At 44.8% G+C, this 18,347-nt stretch overlaps 1 protein-coding gene across 1 annotated transcript in view; it reads left to right on the top strand.

Annotated features, from left to right (window-relative positions):
- The window catches only part of LOC135905555 (cell adhesion molecule Dscam1-like), a 537,047-nt gene that overhangs the window by 475,700 nt on the left and 43,000 nt on the right, over positions 1 to 18,347 (top strand). The window contains exons 13-17 of the mRNA XM_070536452.1: positions 5,394 to 5,513; positions 13,828 to 14,001; positions 14,753 to 14,900; positions 15,408 to 15,556; positions 16,032 to 16,163. Coding sequence (XP_070392553.1) covers positions 5,394 to 5,513; positions 13,828 to 14,001; positions 14,753 to 14,900; positions 15,408 to 15,556; positions 16,032 to 16,163 — 723 coding nt within the window. The remainder of the gene's footprint in view (positions 1 to 5,393; positions 5,514 to 13,827; positions 14,002 to 14,752; positions 14,901 to 15,407; positions 15,557 to 16,031; positions 16,164 to 18,347) is intronic.

Here is an 18,347-nt window from a genome sequence, read left to right on the forward strand (position 1 = left end):
TGAGCAGACGCGTGGAGGGTTACTTTTGTTTGCATTGTGTTGTTCATTGTTCCCCTGCTTGACGTGATTCTATGCTTGAGACAGGGAAAGGAATTCAACAAGTCAACACAAAATCTCAGACGAAGCTGGATTGACTTAAAAAAGAAATCCTTATACATATGTTTATATGGCGCACCGATCTCGCCTACAAGAAACATCGGCGGCGGCGGCGCGCCGACGCCTCGGCGCGCTCCTCTAACCCCCGTATTCAGAAATGCATCTTGAAGCCCACGCTTGAAGCCCACGCTTTACTTCGTTTAAATAACGTCTGTCGTGAACGCACTCAAGAAAACGCAATCAGTGTCTTGGGCGCGTTCACACCAGGTGTCACCTATATCAAGTCAAACTGCTCGCGCGTTCGTCGTCTTTCACAGCTGGCTCCATCGACGCTCATCATGCTAGCGTTGCCATACTGCCCGTCCCTCTGCGAAGGCACTGACGGCACTGGCCCACTGCCAGTCGGTGCGGCGATTTCAATCTCGAATTCTTTGTCTCAATACATCGCGAAGTGAAAACTCGAATGCACGTAACGAATGTATAACACGAATGAGCGCGAATGTATAAAAATACGTGTGCGCGTATCTGTCGTCACGATGACCACCGACCAAGACAATAAATGCGTTCGTACCTTTGTTCCAAATTCTGCGTCACCACTTTGTCGTGTGCTACACAGCTTCGCATGGTCATCCACGTTCACAGAGTGGAATGGCACATAATTTTATGTTAGATTGTATTAGGAAACCTTTATATTGTCTGTATGTTATTATTGCACTATGACGATCGTTCAAAAAACTTTCGTGATTCATTGTGTCTGTCTTTCACATATTCTCCAGTTTTGGGCACAATTTTTTCTCTTGTGATAATTCAGCTGCATCACGAAGACATGTTCTGCTTTCTAGTCAAAGGTAGAAACATTTAGAAGGGCTAGGTGTGATTTTAAGTTGTTTTCTTCTTTGCATGAACAGGAAGGTATCAACCATGGTAGACATTGTACTACGATGCACTGCTATTTTGTCAAACTACGGCAGGTGAAAAGTGCATTTATAATTCCATGCAACAGGAAGCCGGAAACCAGTCAGGCGTTCATAACACGTTTAGTCTCTTCCCCTCTCAGACCTCTTCTAAGAAACAAATAAAGGTAGAAATTAATAATAATAATAATAATAATAATAATAATAATAATAATAATAATAATAATAATAATAATACCCACCACTTGGCTGACACTTCCCTTCACAAGGATTAGAACATGTGCGTTAAATCTGCATTATTTTTTTAAAGCGAAGTTTTGTTTGCCTCTACCACCAACTTTGCGGGTGCTGCTATCTTGCAAAATTGGTGGCCCCAGGTCTAGTGTAAACCAATTCCGAATACTGTGTGAAGCGGGGTGGCCCAAGGTGGTAGAGAGAGATATAAACTGGATGGGAAAGGCATGGAGGTTAACCGGATAAGATTCTGGTTTGCTACCCTGCTCTGAGGGAGGGCTAAGAGGAATTGAAAGACGAAAAGAACAGCGGAGAGAAAAAGTAAACAAAAAAACGCCAGGAAAGGCCGTGAATGTCCATGAGAATTACAGTCTCTCCAATAGGCCACCCGAAAGTAAAAATTTCAAGAGTGACTTGACTGTCTTGTGGTGTGACGACTGCACAGGTCGGCGTTCCTGAACTGTCTGCTCCGAAAGTGACCGGTAGTCAAGACGCGCCAGCGCAGTTGCGCCGCATCGGGTCTAATGACAAACAACGTGTTCGATAGTTTTCACGGCGCCGCAGTGGTCACACGCCGCACTATCCTCCCATACGACGCGGAAAGCGATGCTTTCGGGGGACGGTAGGTGATCGACGTAAGCTCAGACATGAGCGCCGACGCAAACGCGTATTCGTTGTCACGTCGTCCCCATCATTCCTTCGTTGCAATGCTGTCGTTCTTTTTTGCGTTGTCGTCATCGTCAGTATGAATCCATCGTCACCATGGCTTCGCCATTATTCTGGCTTCGTAATGCCTTTCTACTTAGGCCGTCGTCGTTATGCAGTCACCGTTAATTTATCGTCGCCATTCCATCGCCGTCATGCGTCCATCTTTATTCCGCCATTGCTACTCTATCGTCGTCATTCTGGCGTCATCATTCCGTTGTCGTCACACCATCGTCATCGTGTCTTCGTCATTATGCCGTCGCCATCGTTCCGTCGTTTTCATTTACACGTAGTCACTCTGTCACCGTCATGTCTTTGTCATTATGGCGCCATCCTCACTTAATAGTCAGGCAATCGTTGTTATGCTGTCGTCATCAAGCAATCGTCATTACTCCATGGTTGTCAATCCCTCGTCGTCACGTCGTCATAACGTCGACGTCACCACCGTCGTCATTGCATCGTCGTCACAAGGTCTCCGTCATTGTCATGTCATCATTACCGTGCCGTCATGGTTGTTCCATCATTATTCCGTCCTCGTTCTTCCGGCGTCGCCATCCCATTGTCATCTTGCCGTCCTAGTCACGCCATCACCGTCATACCATCGTCATTCGTTCGTCGTCATGCGTGTCATTTTCGTGTTGAGTGCCACGAATTTGCGTCGAGTAAGTAGCTTTCCGTTGAAAGCTCTTCTTTTTCGGTAGTATCTTGTGTACCCGGAAATCCTCTCTAAAGAAGTGCAGCGTTCCTCACAAATAACCATGAAAGCTTCGTCTAAACGAATTCTCGCAGCACATAAGAACCGCCTATTTTTACGATGTCACGGTATGTTGCGCGTTTTGAGGCCAAGGAAGCATACTTAGCTTATGTTTGGTGAGGAGCTGGCGGGCGGTAAAGTGGTTTTGTTTTCCTCGAGTGCTTGTCACATAATTTCACCTTATTATGTTAAAGCTGATTTGGCTCTTATCGTTCGATTCAATTATTCATTCTTTTACTTTTAGCAATATATTGGAAGGTTTTTTTTTTCTTTACGGTTGTCAAATGTCGATGCTTGTTGTTTTAGATGTCGAAGCTCTGGCTCCAAACTTTTCAATGGTTGCATTTGATTTAAACTGTGACTGTAAATAAGCTACGATTTTCAATAGGCATATTGTTTCCCAAGAATGGCGAATAAAGAAGCAATTCGTGCAGGTTCTTCCAGCCTTTCCGTATATAACAGAATAAGCGGACATACCTAACTTCATATCCACCGCACAAATAATAGAACAGTGAAACAGCACTCTGTTTCCACAGTGGTTCTATAAATTACTAAAATTTTTAGCTCGAGTGTGAGTAATGACTTCCTACTATTGCTTAGGAACGCAAATATCTTGAAAGCATTAACACGGATAGACAACAAATGAACATTCATTACTGATGAATTCACACAAAAAAAAAAAGAGCCGGAAAGAAAGTAAACTTTCCCCAGCAAACCTAGCTGCAAGGCTTTACCTCTTCAGCTGTGGTTGAGTTTTCTTAACGATGAGTATAGTAACTTCGATTAAAAACTAAACCATGGTAACCATAAATGTAACAGTATCCATGCACACAACGCGGTAACTCGGCGTCTATGACGTTCTGTTGCTGTGTGTGAGGTCACGGCTTTTGATTGCTAACCACGGCGGCCGCAATGCGGGAAGAACGCAATAAAAAAAAAATCGTGCTTTGAGTTACATGCGCGTCTTAACATAGGTGGTAGAAACTTATGTGGAGTCCTTCGCGAGACATTTCTCAGTTTAGCGGAAGTATTTCGTGTGTAAGCAAAAGTTGGAAGAACAACACAGCCACAAAAATAGATTAATTTTCTTATTGCTCGGCTCTGTAAGCTGCTGTCGGAACATAGTACATTGCATTAGTCAAACACGCACAAGTGCAATCTACACTCGATTTCGATGTAAGATACGAGATAGAAAAATAAAAAAGGTGTTTCACAGCAACCGTGCTCTCCAACCTTGTGCGAATGGGAATTGTGCAGGCCGAGGTGAAGTTTTTTTTTTTTTCTCGTTCTCTTGATAATTCTGTTTTGGAGACAGAGTATATAGCATAATGAACAATTCTCCTTAAAATACCTTGTGTAAAAGTTTTCATGTGAGGGAAGTATCGTGCCGTAACTTTCTTTCACAGGTTCTTTAGTTGATATTAAGCAGGTTTGCCAAATTCATTTAACGCCGTTGGGAGATGCACCAAATTTTCCTCCCTACTTCACACGTTTTACGTACCTGTGTGCTTCGCTCACACTTTTTGCTCTTGCTATCCTTGCAGTAATTAGGCATCATTTAAGAAGTGGACATTTGATAAATTACAATGCCTTAATTAAACCGACCGCTGGAACGACTGGCTCGCAATGAGAAAGAAAAAAAAAAGAAATGCATGCGTCGTTGGCCAATGGCATTAATTAAGCCGTTAAACTTTCGCAATCATTAAGATTTTTTCCTTCGAGTTTTATCGTAGGCTTCTCGCTGATTCTTCGCTTAGGTCTCTTTGTATCTCGGTAAATACATAGGCAATTAGCGTGCAGGTTAATAGATTAACCAACGCTTCATTCAATCACCTGCTTTCCTTATGCAAGAAAAGTGGTATTAATTATTTCGGCCTATTTGTGTTTTTATACTTAGCTCAATGTAAATGTCCTACACGTCGAACAGAGGCAGTTTTCTCAGTAGCTTTTTCTAAATGATGCAGCAAAAAAAAGTTTTTTTTTTCGTTCACTATACAACGGCATGTTAATAGTCTCACACGCATACAAATAATTTTAGTTAACACATACATACATACATACATACATACATACATACATACATACATACATACATACATACATACATACATACATACATACATACATACATACATACATACATACATACATACATACATACATACATACATACATACATACATACATACATACATACATACATACATACATACATACATACATACATACATACATACATACATACATACATACATACATACATACATACATACATACATACATACATACATACATACATACATACATACATACATACATACATACATACATACATACATACATACATACATACATACATACATACATACATACATACATACATACATACATACATACATACATACATACATACATACATACATACATACATACATACATACATACATACATACATACATACATACATCACACGCGGATGGGCGGACGTGCTTACGGACGGGTGAGCGGAGGTGCTCGCTGGTGGACTTGTGGACGGACAACGATTATAGCACTATGCGTTTACTACACATGCCTTTCTACTCGTAGGTTCTCATACCAATTATTCAACAAAAACACCAAAGTGGTCATATATTAGTCATGTCAGATAACACACAGTGCTTACGACACTTTCGGTGTTTGCCGTTTTTCAGTGCCACCGCGGTGGAAAGTTGCTCCGAAAGAAAAAGCTGCAGTGGTCAGTGAAAACGTGGTCATCGACTGCCAAGCAGAAGGGTCCCCTGCTCCACGGATCTGGTGGGAGAAGTCGTCAGGTCAGTATAATTTCTCTCTGACGAGCTCAGTACCTTTGAGTCAACTTTACTTGCTTGCCTCTAACTACTAGTAGCCTGTGGTATAAAGTTTGCAAACAGGGATAAGATGCCTCAGAAAGGCTGGCCAACATTTCTATAGGAGGACCTATCTTGTCAAAGGCGGCCTCGTCATCCTCGGCGTGTTAGTTTTAAAGGGTTAGTGTAGTGACGTCACGTGCGGGTGTTGTCGCTGGCGGCTGGTTTTAAAGAGAGAGATTACCAGAGGAAACAAGTGCTGTCGTCCGACGTCTGGGAGCTTCATTCCCAAGACGAGGGGGCAAGAGCGTGAGAGTGGGCACGCAGGGAGAAAAGAAAAGAAATAGAAGCAGAAAAGAAGAAAAAGAGAGAAAAAAGCGGGGTGGGGGATGCTACTCAAGTGACTTTCAACTCAAGGTTTTTTCTTGTGTGTGTGTGTGTCTGTTTTTCTCTTCTTTTTTTTTGTCTTGTGTTACTCGCGCACTGACCGCTTCACCGGCCGTTCTAATGCCTCAAAAACATGCCGCCAACGACTCCCCCTGAATACCTCCTAACCTTTCGCATCCCCAACAAGCTCCCAAGCCCCCATATTTCTTAAAAATTTCATTTTTCTCTTTCTTTTTCTTTCACGCTCCCCCCCCTTTTTTTTTGTCTGTCTTGGTGCCGCTCTGGCTTCCCCACCCCCCATGGTGGTGGTGGTGGTAACAACTTTATCCCACCCCCCATTTTTCTCTTCTTTTTTCTTCTTTTCTGCTTCTATTTCTTTTCTTTTCTCCCCGCGCGCCCACTCTCACGCTCTTGTCCCCTCGTCTTGGGAATGAAGCTCACAGACGTCGGACGACAGCGCTTGTTTCCTCTGGTAATCTCTCTTTTTAAAACCAGCCGCCAGCGACAACACCCGCACGTGACGTCACTACACTAACCCTTTAAAACTAACACGCCGAGGATGATGAGGCCGCCTTTGACGAAGATAGGTCCTCCTATCGAAACGTTGGCCTGCCTTTCTGAGGCATCTTATCCCTGTTTACAAACTTTATACCACAGTGTGCTATTCCATCTGTCAGCCCCTTTCTTGTTTTTGGACTAGTAGCCTAGTTACACTCCTCTCAAAGTATGTGTTAACACATCTGACGTATGATGTGTGGTTTACGCATGAAGCTCTCATTTTGAATAAAAACTAGTAACCTATCTTTTGTCTTTCTACCACAAGCGCTTATCAAGCTTTTATGCCCTTTGTAACAAAACGTTAGTAAAAACAATCCATACGTTCGCAGCTGTGTATACATGGGTTGCACGTGACGTCAGTTCCGGCTTGCAAATCGCGCGTGCGCCATCTTTGAGAACGACCGCGTCTGGACGCACGCTACCGCCTACCGCCGCGCCTGAGCTTGATGTCGTTCGGTTTATCTTTGCGATATGACGAAAGAAAATTTGCACGCGCTTTGTCCATCATACTCTGAAGAGCTCGTAGGACCGACTCGGGCACGTTACAGAGCGAAGATCGAAATGTGTGACGGCATCGACCCTTATGAACTGTGCATCGGCAAGGACGCTACGCCGAACGTCGACTTGCTGCCCACTGTGACGCAGGCCTCACGGGCTGCTTGCACACTGCAGCAGCATGTGGCTTGTTCTGCTGTCGCCGTTTACACCGCATGTAACGCGCGGACGCAACCATAGTAGTGCGGTCATAACGCCGTGGCCCAGCCGCAGACTCGGTGCCCAGTCCGGATTTCCATCGTCCATCAAATTGGCAGGCTTCCCTTTAAAAGAACACACATGCAAATGCATTAACTGCACATGTACCGTGTATTAATTGCAATTTAAAGCGCACAGTTGGCAATCTACAGAGCTTTGACTAGCGCTTTCAGAAAAAGCTCGCGTGAACGCCGCGGGTAAACAAACAATTTTGGCAGCAGGAAAGAGAAGCGGCCAGGCGAGTTAGTGTTATAAATGGCGTAATCTGAAAATTCCTTTACCTTTGAAGAAATGAAGACCGCAAACACGGACATACTTGTCATTCTTCAAGTCCTTTCTGTTTATTTTTGCCAGCCAAACACTCCGGCGCTGCTCAGACAAGAGCCTCGTTCGTTCACACTGGTTCTTAATAACCGCGGGCAAACTAAACAGTCCGATGTGTGGCTGTGCCTTGTCCTTGATAGCAGAAGAATCGCTTCTCGTTCTGCAGCCAAAAATGGCACAAATCGTCATCTTGAATCCGGAATTGTCGCTCTCCTACTACTGCAGAGTACACGACCCAGCACAATCTCCGCAGCAAGTGTTCTTAAACATGGCGGTTTCCGGTTTCCTGGCTTGCGGATGTGACGTTGGTGCAACCCATGTATAACTTGGAGTGGCCTCCATATGCGAACGTATGCTCATGAAATAAATGCAATACAAAGCTTATCAGGGTGAACAGAAGGCGAGAAGTGGTGCAGGGAGGGAAGAGGGGAGTCCAGGTAAGCGTAATCCTGTGCACACATCATGAAGAAATTTTGATGGTGCTTTCATGACAGTGATTATCATTTATGAAAACGGAGTACTTTCTCAAACAAGTTGTGAAATTTCTCAGACAAAGTGGCGACGGATTGGATCGGCATTTAGCACTCCATAAAAGAGAATACGTTGTTTTCGTGTGGGGCGAAGAGGAGCAGACAGTGTTCAACAAGCCGCGGCAGCGCACGCAAGCGCAGCTGGCCCACGCGCGTTTTGATGAAGACACTCCTACCACGGTTCACAACGACGCTAGCAATGTCGGATTACGTACTGTACTCGTGCAGATGACGCTGAAAGAGTAATAGCTTGCGCAAGCAGAACCCCATCACGTACGGAAGAGAAGTATTCGATCACGGAAAAAAAGAGTATGTTATGAAATTTGACCCATATTTGTACGGTCGTTCATTCAATGTTGGCAGCTATCATCACGCCTTTTGTTGGCTGACAAACTTAAGAGATCCATCAGGTCGACAGGCGCGCGCTGGACGCTTAAAAGTCAATAGTTAGACGTGACTGTCATCTATAAATCGGCGAAGCGGCATACGGACGCCGACTTCCGCTTTTGAAACCCGTTTGAACGACCCGCAGCTATACAGAAGATGATGACAACGCAGCCTTTGTCGGAGTAGCCAAGACGACCTCTATTGAACAGCAGCAGTGAGACTACCCTATACATGCCTGACCTATACAAAACATCATATTGCGAAAATTGCCATAGCACACTAGACGTACATCACTTGCTCTGGCCGTGTGGTCGGACCCACGCAAACAAGGATCAAGACTCCGCCAGGCTACAAGACGCATTACGCAGCACGGACCTGGCGGAGCAGCTCTGGGCCGTCCAGCGAGCCCACGATGCGGCCAGGGAGTTACAACTCCCGGTCCCAACGTGGGAGTAGCCCGCTCTATGGGACCTTGCGCCCCGTAGCTCGCAGGACCTTTCTATAAAGTTACTCCATCCATTCATGAGACTACCCGGAGTTGGCGCCCATTATTGATTTCTTAGAGGATTACACTGACGAAATTTCAAAAGGTTTTGCAAGAGCACTAGCATCACTTTTCTTGCACAACCATGTTCTGTACAGGATTAACTTTTCTACGAGTAGAAGCACCCACTTACTAGTCGTCCCAACGCCACTCAGGAATGAAGTATTACGAGCATGCCATGACGAAGCGACTTTCGGTAATCTGGGCTAAACAAGAACGCTGTCCAGAGCTAGACAAAAATACTACTGGCCGAGACACGCGGCGACCATTCGGCATTTCGTCCGGGCTTGCCTCGAATGTCACAGACGCAATGTGTCACCTGTCAAACCAGCCGGATTCCTCCACCCCATTCCGGTACCCGTAACACCGTTTGCTCAAGTTCTCAGCACATTTACAACTTCTTCTACGGGGCGCAGATGGATTATCGTTGTGAATATGGATCGTTACGGATGGATTATCGTTACGAAACCAAGGCTCTGGAGCGAGACAAAGCTGCTGAAGCAGCCACATTCTTCATAGAGAATGTTGTTCTGAGGCACGGCTCTCCAGCAGTAGTGATTCCTGACAGGGGCGCTGCATTCGCAGGCCAGCTGTTTGATACCGCTTTGAGACCCAGAGGCACCACTCACCGGCAACAACGGCGTACCACCCTCAAACGAATAAACTGTGAGAGCATCTTAAGAAAACACTCGCGGATATGCTGTGCGTGCACGTTGATGTGTAGCATAATAACTGGGACGAGATCTTGCCGCATCTTAGTTTTACACATAAAACAGCTCAGCAAGAGAGGGTACGAACGACACCGTTCCGTCTCCTCCGCAGTCGTAAAGTCACGACAATGCTAGATGCAATATTGCCGCATGAGTGCGATGACATCGAGACGGATTTCGAAGACTTCACTCGGCGCGCAGAGGACGTCAGACAGCTTACACAAGTATGAATAATCCGCAACAGGACTATGTCTTAAGGGGCTAGCATCTTCGACACCGATCCGTCTCCTACGAACACGGCAAAAATTTTCGTTTTGCATCCGTATCTTGTCTTCGCGGCCTCTCCGAGAAACTGTTGAAGTGTTACTTCAGGCCGCGCAAAGGTCTCCGACGCTTAAGTAACCTGGGAAGGTATTCTGTAAGGAGTCCACCTAGTGGGCATATCCATTTCGTCTGCTGTTGAAGTGCTGATTGGCTGTGGCGCGTAGCGGCTGCGGACGCGCAGCGCCGCCCAGCCAATCAGAACTTCAACAGCGGACGAAATTGACATGTCCACTAGGTGGACTCCTTACAGAATACCTCCCCTGAACTATGAGGTTGCTCCTGACAGTCTACACAAATCGAGGCGTAAACGGCATGTAGCAGGGGCGGTGCATGTGGTCCGGATGAAGCCCTACGTTTCTGAGTGAATATACTGAGCACCAGTGGCGTAGCTAGGTCGTCTTGCACCCGGGGCTTATAGGTCTTCTGGCACCCCCTCCCCCGGGTGCAGCCGGCGGAAAGAGGGGTGTCTTCAGACGTATATGACCTCCCCCCTCCCCCCCCCCCCACTGGCCCCTTACACCCGGGGCCCATGGCCCCCCGGCTCCCCCTGCTGCTACGCCACTGCTGAGCACTGCAAGCGTGTGCCGACGTTGGCGACGTGACTAAAGTATCGGGACGGGGCTGTTTTTGAAGGCAGGCTAATTCCGTGTCTTAACGATAGCAAAGAGGAAACTGGAGCGACAAAAATCAGTAACAACCACCAACCACAAGCCTCTGTGTGATGACGAAGTTGGCGCGTCGCCTCGATAAATATAGTGTCAACTTTCTTTTGCACCGTTAGCCTGACTCTGGCGTTATTGTGTTGCGAAAATATTATCGTACTTGCACAAATACTACGCACGTTCTTTGCCAAAATGTCTGGCCTCGGAACACGTCTGGTCTTATATTCCAGTTTCGGACAAGAGTATAACGTGTTTTGCAGTAGAGCTGTTAGGAGCTCGCTGAGTTTCTCTTGACGTGCGCAGCTTCGGCGAGCTGGTGGAGAGAGAGCTGAGGGATAGTGAAAGCAGAGTATAGACATAGCATCGCGCAGCATAGCGACGCGGCGAGGGTGGGTGGAACCTTGCGCGGGAGAAGGAGCGGCATTAACGCGAGCGAGGAACGCGGCCCGGATGCGTGCCTTCTCTTGTGGCGCGCGAGGCAGGGGAGTCAGGCTAGGGAGGAGGGGCGTTCTTCTCCGGCGACTGCTACAGTGTCTCGATGTTCTCCTCGTCCGCCGCTCCGTACAGAGTAGAGACGATCGCAGCGTCTGCTACGGCGCTGGCCACGCGAATCACGGACGCCGTAGTAGAAGCCTTTAGCGGACGCCATAGGGACGCGTTGCAGGCGATCATGCGTCTTTTGTGCGGTTTGGCACTACATTAATGTGCTTCCCCAGCTCCACTGGTCTCTGGTGTTTGCGATAGCAGAGTCACGCATAATTTTTTTTTCTTTATTTTATTTTTGCCTGTTCGCCGTGCTCTCCGTTCCCACTGCCGCTTCGCCACGTGCAAGAGCTGCGATCGCGGAGTTGCCACTGTTCATTTTACGTTTTACGAAGTCTTTCTCCTCCTGATTTAAAATGGTGGTAGTGCCGCGTCAATGTGGTTAAGGATTATCACTCACAACCTTGAGCAACACGATCAACACTGTTCAGTGGGAAAGCCAGGCGGAGGCACCCCCCCCCCTCGAAAAAAAAAATAATCTGCGTTAGTATTCAGCCTATCTCCCCTTCTTCCATCTTCCCATCCCCGGTCAAGCGGATCCAACCCCGTTGTCCCACAAAAAAAAAAGAAAAATGTCTGGCTGCGCCACTGGCGCTCTTGTGCAGTGGCGTCAACCAAGTACTCTTCGAAATCGCGTGCTGTATCATCGCGCACTCCGCGAAAAGCTTTGCCATGTTCGATTGTGTCAACCTTGGTTTGCCTCACGGACTATGCCAATCTTTCCGATAGTGACAAAGGTGTCAGCACTCGTCCTTTCGATTTATTCGTCGACGGCAGATCGCAGTAACAATGAATAAAGCTGTTCGGGCAGCTGTTTCGTCGACTTCTGTTACTTTGCGGCCCTACTTCGCGTTATATACATATAACAATATATATATATATATATATATATATATATATATATATATATATATATATATATATATATATATATATATATATATATATATATATATATATATATATATATATATATGTATATGTATATGTATATATATATATATGTATATATATATATATATATATATATATATATATATATATATATATATATATATATATATATATATATATATATATATATATATATATATATATATATAATTTTTTCTGAGAAAACGAAGGTCCCTTTAACGTTATATTCGTAGGTGCGTTGTTCTTTAATGGTTTCAAGCATCCTGTTGTGAAAACACACAGTAAAAAGCCTCCCTATAGAAAGGAAAGCCTATTTGCTTAGCACCCCTGCTCCAAAGGAACATATGCAGCTGCGGCGGTTGTTTATTGGCTGTGGTGTTTGGCTGCTAAGCATGAGGGCGCTGGATCGAATCCCGGCCCCGGCGGCCGCATTTCGATGGGTGCGAAATGCGAAAACGTTATTTGTACTTAGGCTTAGGTGCTTGTTAAAAAACCCCAGGTGGTCCAAATTTCTGGAGTACCCCACTACGTTGTGCCTCATGATCAGATGAAGGTTTTGGCACGTAAAACCTCATAATTTAAGTTTTTCTGTAAATTTTAGGAAAATATATGAGTCAATTGTAGCCCGGCTTGCTCCTGCGGCAACGACGAGGAGGATGTTTGCCATCTCCTCCTCGAACGCCCCAGACACGTGACGTAAGGATGGCAGCTAGCACAAGCGCTACACTACATTGATCCTCACCGACCTTTCTCACTCGCAGATTGCTGAGCCCATGGCAATAGAAAATAACACAGCGAAAAGCATTGAATGCACTCGAACATTTTACGAACATACAGGCATCCTTAATAAGTACTAGATATTGCACTGAATAGACACGCAACGTAACTACAACTTCCTTTCATTATTTGTAATATTAGCGCTTGTATATTACGTGTTATACTTTGTTGTATTCTGTATTGAAACTCACTCTTGACTGTCATATTCTGTGCCTGTATTATTTTAACTCTGTGTAATTCCTCATCTGTTTACATGCTCATCGCAGCCGCTTGTGTGACTTTGTTTCTGACTTTGCTTACGAACTCATTGTGGTGCGGCTTGCCTTTGCCTTTTATATTTATATGTTCGTGAATGTATAGGACTGTGTGCTGTCGATTTCTGGCTTTCTGACGTCGTTCCTTTACGCATTCCTACTGCATATTTTTATATATTTTGTTATTTCTGCCATGAGAAAAGGAGTAGCCGTCACCATTATAGGGTGACATGTCGTTCTTTTATTTTCGTTGCAATAAAAAAAGAGCACGACACCCGTGTTCGTTTATGAAAACGGTGCTTTTGCATATTCTTGTACGCCCTAATGTGAAACGGCGCTACATTATACTCTCAAATGAGGACGCGAATTTAAGCATCAAACTATTCTGAGTATCTTTTATTGCTGGTGCTAAGTAAAGGAAAGTGCACCGTCGATTGAAATCGCGTTGATATAGACCAAATGGGGCAGCATATAAAGTTAGCCTACGTTTCTAACCTACGTTCCTTTTGAGGGGAATACAACAACGACTAGTTCGTTTCGCCCGCTATTATCTGCTCGCGCTATTTTTATTCGTCTTTTTTATTATTGTTGCCGTTGTTAATGTTCATTTCTCGCTCTTCCACTGTTTCAGCTTCACGACCGTCCGAGTACAAAGTGATCATCAGCAACTCTCACATACACGCTCTGGAAAACGGCTCGCTCATGGTGCGTGAAGCTGAGCGCAACGACAGTGGGTTCTACTTATGTCAGGCCAGCAATGGCGTAGGATCCGGAATAAGTAAAGTCATCGAACTAAAAGTCCATGGTGAGTGAACTTTTGAGCTCTGTAAGAGCGTTACACGGCGCATTGCGAACACGAAGAGCCCCATTAATGCTTCCTCTTGAATTCGCATGTGCAGAATGGACAAATGAAAGAAAGAAAAAAAAACAGGAGAAGCTTGGAATAGGCTAGTTGGTTCATCATAAACGAAAATTTTCAGTGCCAACTAGACAGGCACGAAATATTTTATTGAGTCGCAATTTCGTTCTTGTCTAGTTCGTGCTGAAGATTTCTGTTTAAACTGAAACAAGTAGGGGGACAATCAAAGCTGTATGAGAATCGTACCGGGGTTATTAGTGGTGTTAAACGGCTCACTCATGCGTTGATTATGGGCTACGCGTTGTGTTCCCTTTGGCTTAAATAATAAATGTAGAATGTGGAACCTCAACAAATAAGGGCGAGAGTAGATCATGATATGATAGAATAAGTGAATTAACAAATATGACATTTAACCGCGCTTATTTTAGCTAGCCTGTCAACTCACTATCGGGACTACAAAACAAAATATTGCCGCGTCTCACAGGGTATTTACAGCGCCTTACACTTTTTCTTCCCATTCTGGAGGTGTCATTGGCAGATATAAGATGGCTAAAAATTACTGTGTTTCTTGTCATTTTCTGCGGATGATCAGTGGTGGTATTCATATTGCAATCGTATAGGTCTACTGTATTTTCATTATCATTTGCTTTTTATAGCCATTTTTCCCTAATAGATTCTTAATTTCTTTGTTTTCTAGTGCCCGCCCGCTTTAAAAGCGCCTTCAACTCGAAGACTCTGCAGAAAGGAAACACGGCCCATATCAAATGCGAAGTTTTTGGCGAAAAGCCCCTGGCTATTGCCTGGAGCAAGAATGGCCAACCTCTTGCACCAAAACATGATCAGAGGTAAACATCTCATGCGAAGACACTACGTGGTCACAATTTGCATAACGCTTTTTTTTCACCTGATTGCACGAATGTTTTTAATTTACAGCACCTGTGCAGCAACAACCTATTAAAATATTAAATAAACAGAAACTAGTCCAGGTTCATACAAGCCATGGAGTGGCCATTACAGTTTCATTTCCGCTTTGTCTTTGTCAGATGTCGCTTCAGCTGGTGTACTAGTCGCTGGATTGTGTAAATTATTAGGAGCTTGCACATTTTAACAATAGAAATTACACATTTTGAGGTTCGAAATGTGGCAGAAAGGTCCGCACGTAAAGCACGCTAATGTTGTACACGTGTGACACACACATACTTACTTGGCTTGCGTTCTGCTCATACGTAGTTTATAAACTTACCATTTTTGCTTTAACAGTGGTGAGGAGTTCCGAGGTCTACTTACGACTACTGTTATTCTTTTAGTCACCTACAAACCTGATGTTTCATGCTATTTGGCTTAACTTTCAGATACGACATAAAAACTAGTGAAGCGGAAGAAAGCCTTACATCACAGCTTGAGATACAAGCCGTCGACAGGAGAGACTCGGCGCTGTTTGCCTGTCTCGGGAGCAACAAACATGGCCAAGATGAAACCCGGACGCAGTTGATTATACAGGGTGAGTCATCGTCACAGTGGTGCTTTTCCCAAACGCAAAGAAAGGCTTTAACGCTTTAAGCGGCGGCGGGAAATGGTTGTACAGCAGCTTCATCTGTCACTTCACATCCGCCGACCCTAATGAAAGCAATCTCGTCTATACCGACGCCGGCATGTTAAAGAAATTGCGCGTATTGTGTCTGGAAGAACCCATTGAAACAGTTGCTGTGGTTGTTGTTTGAACATCTCATGAGACTGTACATTTTCATCTTAACCAATATGTTTGCGATTTTGGGATAACCGGCTCTAACGGAACCTACCTTCCTATTTTTCTACATTTAAGATAAAGAAAAAAAATAATGGGGACTGTTGTCGCTCTCATATGCTGTCTTTGTAGAATGTCTATCAGAGAAAATGTACGTCCACATTTTTCGGGATGTGAATAGCTTGACAGAAAGCGCGTATTGGCTCAATGACATTATGTTATCGCCTTGCAGAAACTCCTGGCGCACCGTTCAATGTGCGAACTTCAGATGTCACCAGCCGATCGATGGTGGTCACATGGGACCAACCGTATACTGGAAACAGCCACATCACATCGTACAGGGTGCAGAGCAAGACGTCAGGCAGTACGACATCTTTTTTTTTTCATTCTCCAGTAGTGTTTCAGTTTACACAAGTGCTCATTTTTGGTTTCATTATTCCCTGTGTCGCCTATTTGCTTTTCTGGCTTGTCTGGCTTGCATAGCATCTTGCATCAAACTTGAGCGGAAGACAGCGCAACAGCAAAGCCGTCATTTCTGCGAAGGGATATCCGCATGTAGTTGCATAGACGTATACACAGCTCCCTGCATGTTTCTTTTTCGTCTTTATTAAGTATCTGTAGCTGTTTGCTACAACATGTAAAAGCATGAAAAAAAATCTCCTATTATATTTAATTGAATGTAGAGAAAAGTGTTTAATATTTTATCACGTTATCGTCTGCTTCTCGTTAGGGAAAGATTCTGATGTGGATGTACAGAGCCGCTCTTTATGGTTCACCTTGCACATGACCTCGATGACCCCAATAGCACACTTTTGTGCATTTATCGCATTCTTTACCTTCTCAGTCTGGTCACAAATGGCTGCAAATATATGAACAGCGAGAAATGAGCCAGGGCCTAATTTTCCTCAAGTAGTTTATTCCGGTATGAATTACACATAACATTATTCAGCATAGTAAAAAGGTAACCAGGACAATTCGGTCTCTGAACAAGATTATGTTAATGCAAAGTCTGAGGCTAAGTACGGTTTTAACGACGCCTCAAGGTTACTGAAGCATATCTGTTTACAAAGGTTTGATGGCTGCTTAATATACCGCATATCTGCAAGTATACCATCATGCCTCTCGTTAAGCTAATGAACTGGACCTTTTTTTTGTTTAGTAACTACGCCAACATGGCGACAGCACCGACCATACCTAACTGAGTTCTTGCGGACAATGCAAAATTACGTGCTATGCGTCAACGCGCCTCACACCGGAGATATCACGAAGCTCATCTCGGTTACAAGAGCTCTGGATGCCGACTCTCGTGCGCACAGTGAGGTCATACGTAACCTAATACTACACCTCGGCGCTGGCATGATGAGAGAATTCGAACACAACACCATGCATGATTCGCGAGATTGAATCCCGGCCACGGCGGTCGCATTTCGGTGGGGGTGAACTGCGAAAACACCCGTGTGCTTAGGTTTAGGTGCGCGTTAAATAACCGCAGGCGGTCCAAATTTTCAGAGTCCCTCACTACGGCGTGCCTCATAATCATATCGTGGTTTTCCATGTAAAATACCATATTTAAATTAACCAGGCATGGTATAATACAACACCGTGAACAATATAACACGATGCAAGCGGAGAGTGTGTGCCAGACACAACATTGTGCGCAACACAATGGCTTACAGCCGACTGGCACGGAGACGCTGCTGTCGGATTTGAATGTTTGTAGGCAAGACGGTCGTATTTAGTTGTGTGGACATGAATGCTCGCGCGATTCCTGAAAAGCAGTTTTAAAGAAACTGTGGTGCACAAACGCTAAAACTGGCTTCTCTGCAATAAGATTTTGTTAAAGGAGAAGCCAGCTTTAGGAATAATTTCACAGATGTCGTTGTGCGGAGCTCGCGAATAGCTTTACCACCTGAAGTTCTTTAACGTGCGTCGAAATCTCAACCCATTCGTCTTTTGTTTTCTTTTTTTCGTTTTACAGCGAAGCTTTTAAAGGCTAGTTCCCTCAGGATCGTGTCCGTGCGTAGACACAAAATCCCGAAGATAGTGTAATGCCAGGCCGATCCGCGGCGGAGATGAAACAGGCGTTAAGCACTCCCCATACGTTGGCCTCGGTAATCGTGCGTGATGTGTGCATGTTTGACTGTGCGCGTTGACACCATGCTTGTTTAGTTAGTAAAGCAATGAAGGGGGCTAGTTGGTGGACGTTCATGATTATATTGCGCTTAGCGTTACACTGACGATACAAGTGAAGGACGGGACGCGGACGTACGTAGCGCTACGCACGTCCGCGTCCTGTCCTTCACTTAAATCGTCAGTCTAACGCTAAGCGCAATATAATTATGAATCGTTTAGTTAATAAACGAGTGTTTACAAGTTTCTACGGCCGATAAAACTACTTTAGTTTCTTCGCATGGCTGTCTACTAATTTGTTATCGCAATCGATGCTTCGCCTTTCACGTGAAACTGCGACTTTTTCCCCATCTCAAGTGAGCATGCAAAATTTCGAGAGCCTCAATTATTCTTATTGACATAGAGGGTAGTCATAGCA

This window comes from Dermacentor albipictus, chromosome 3, assembly GCF_038994185.2.
Source record: "Dermacentor albipictus isolate Rhodes 1998 colony chromosome 3, USDA_Dalb.pri_finalv2, whole genome shotgun sequence".
In the NCBI taxonomy this organism is placed as follows: Eukaryota; Metazoa; Arthropoda; class Arachnida; order Ixodida; family Ixodidae; genus Dermacentor; species Dermacentor albipictus.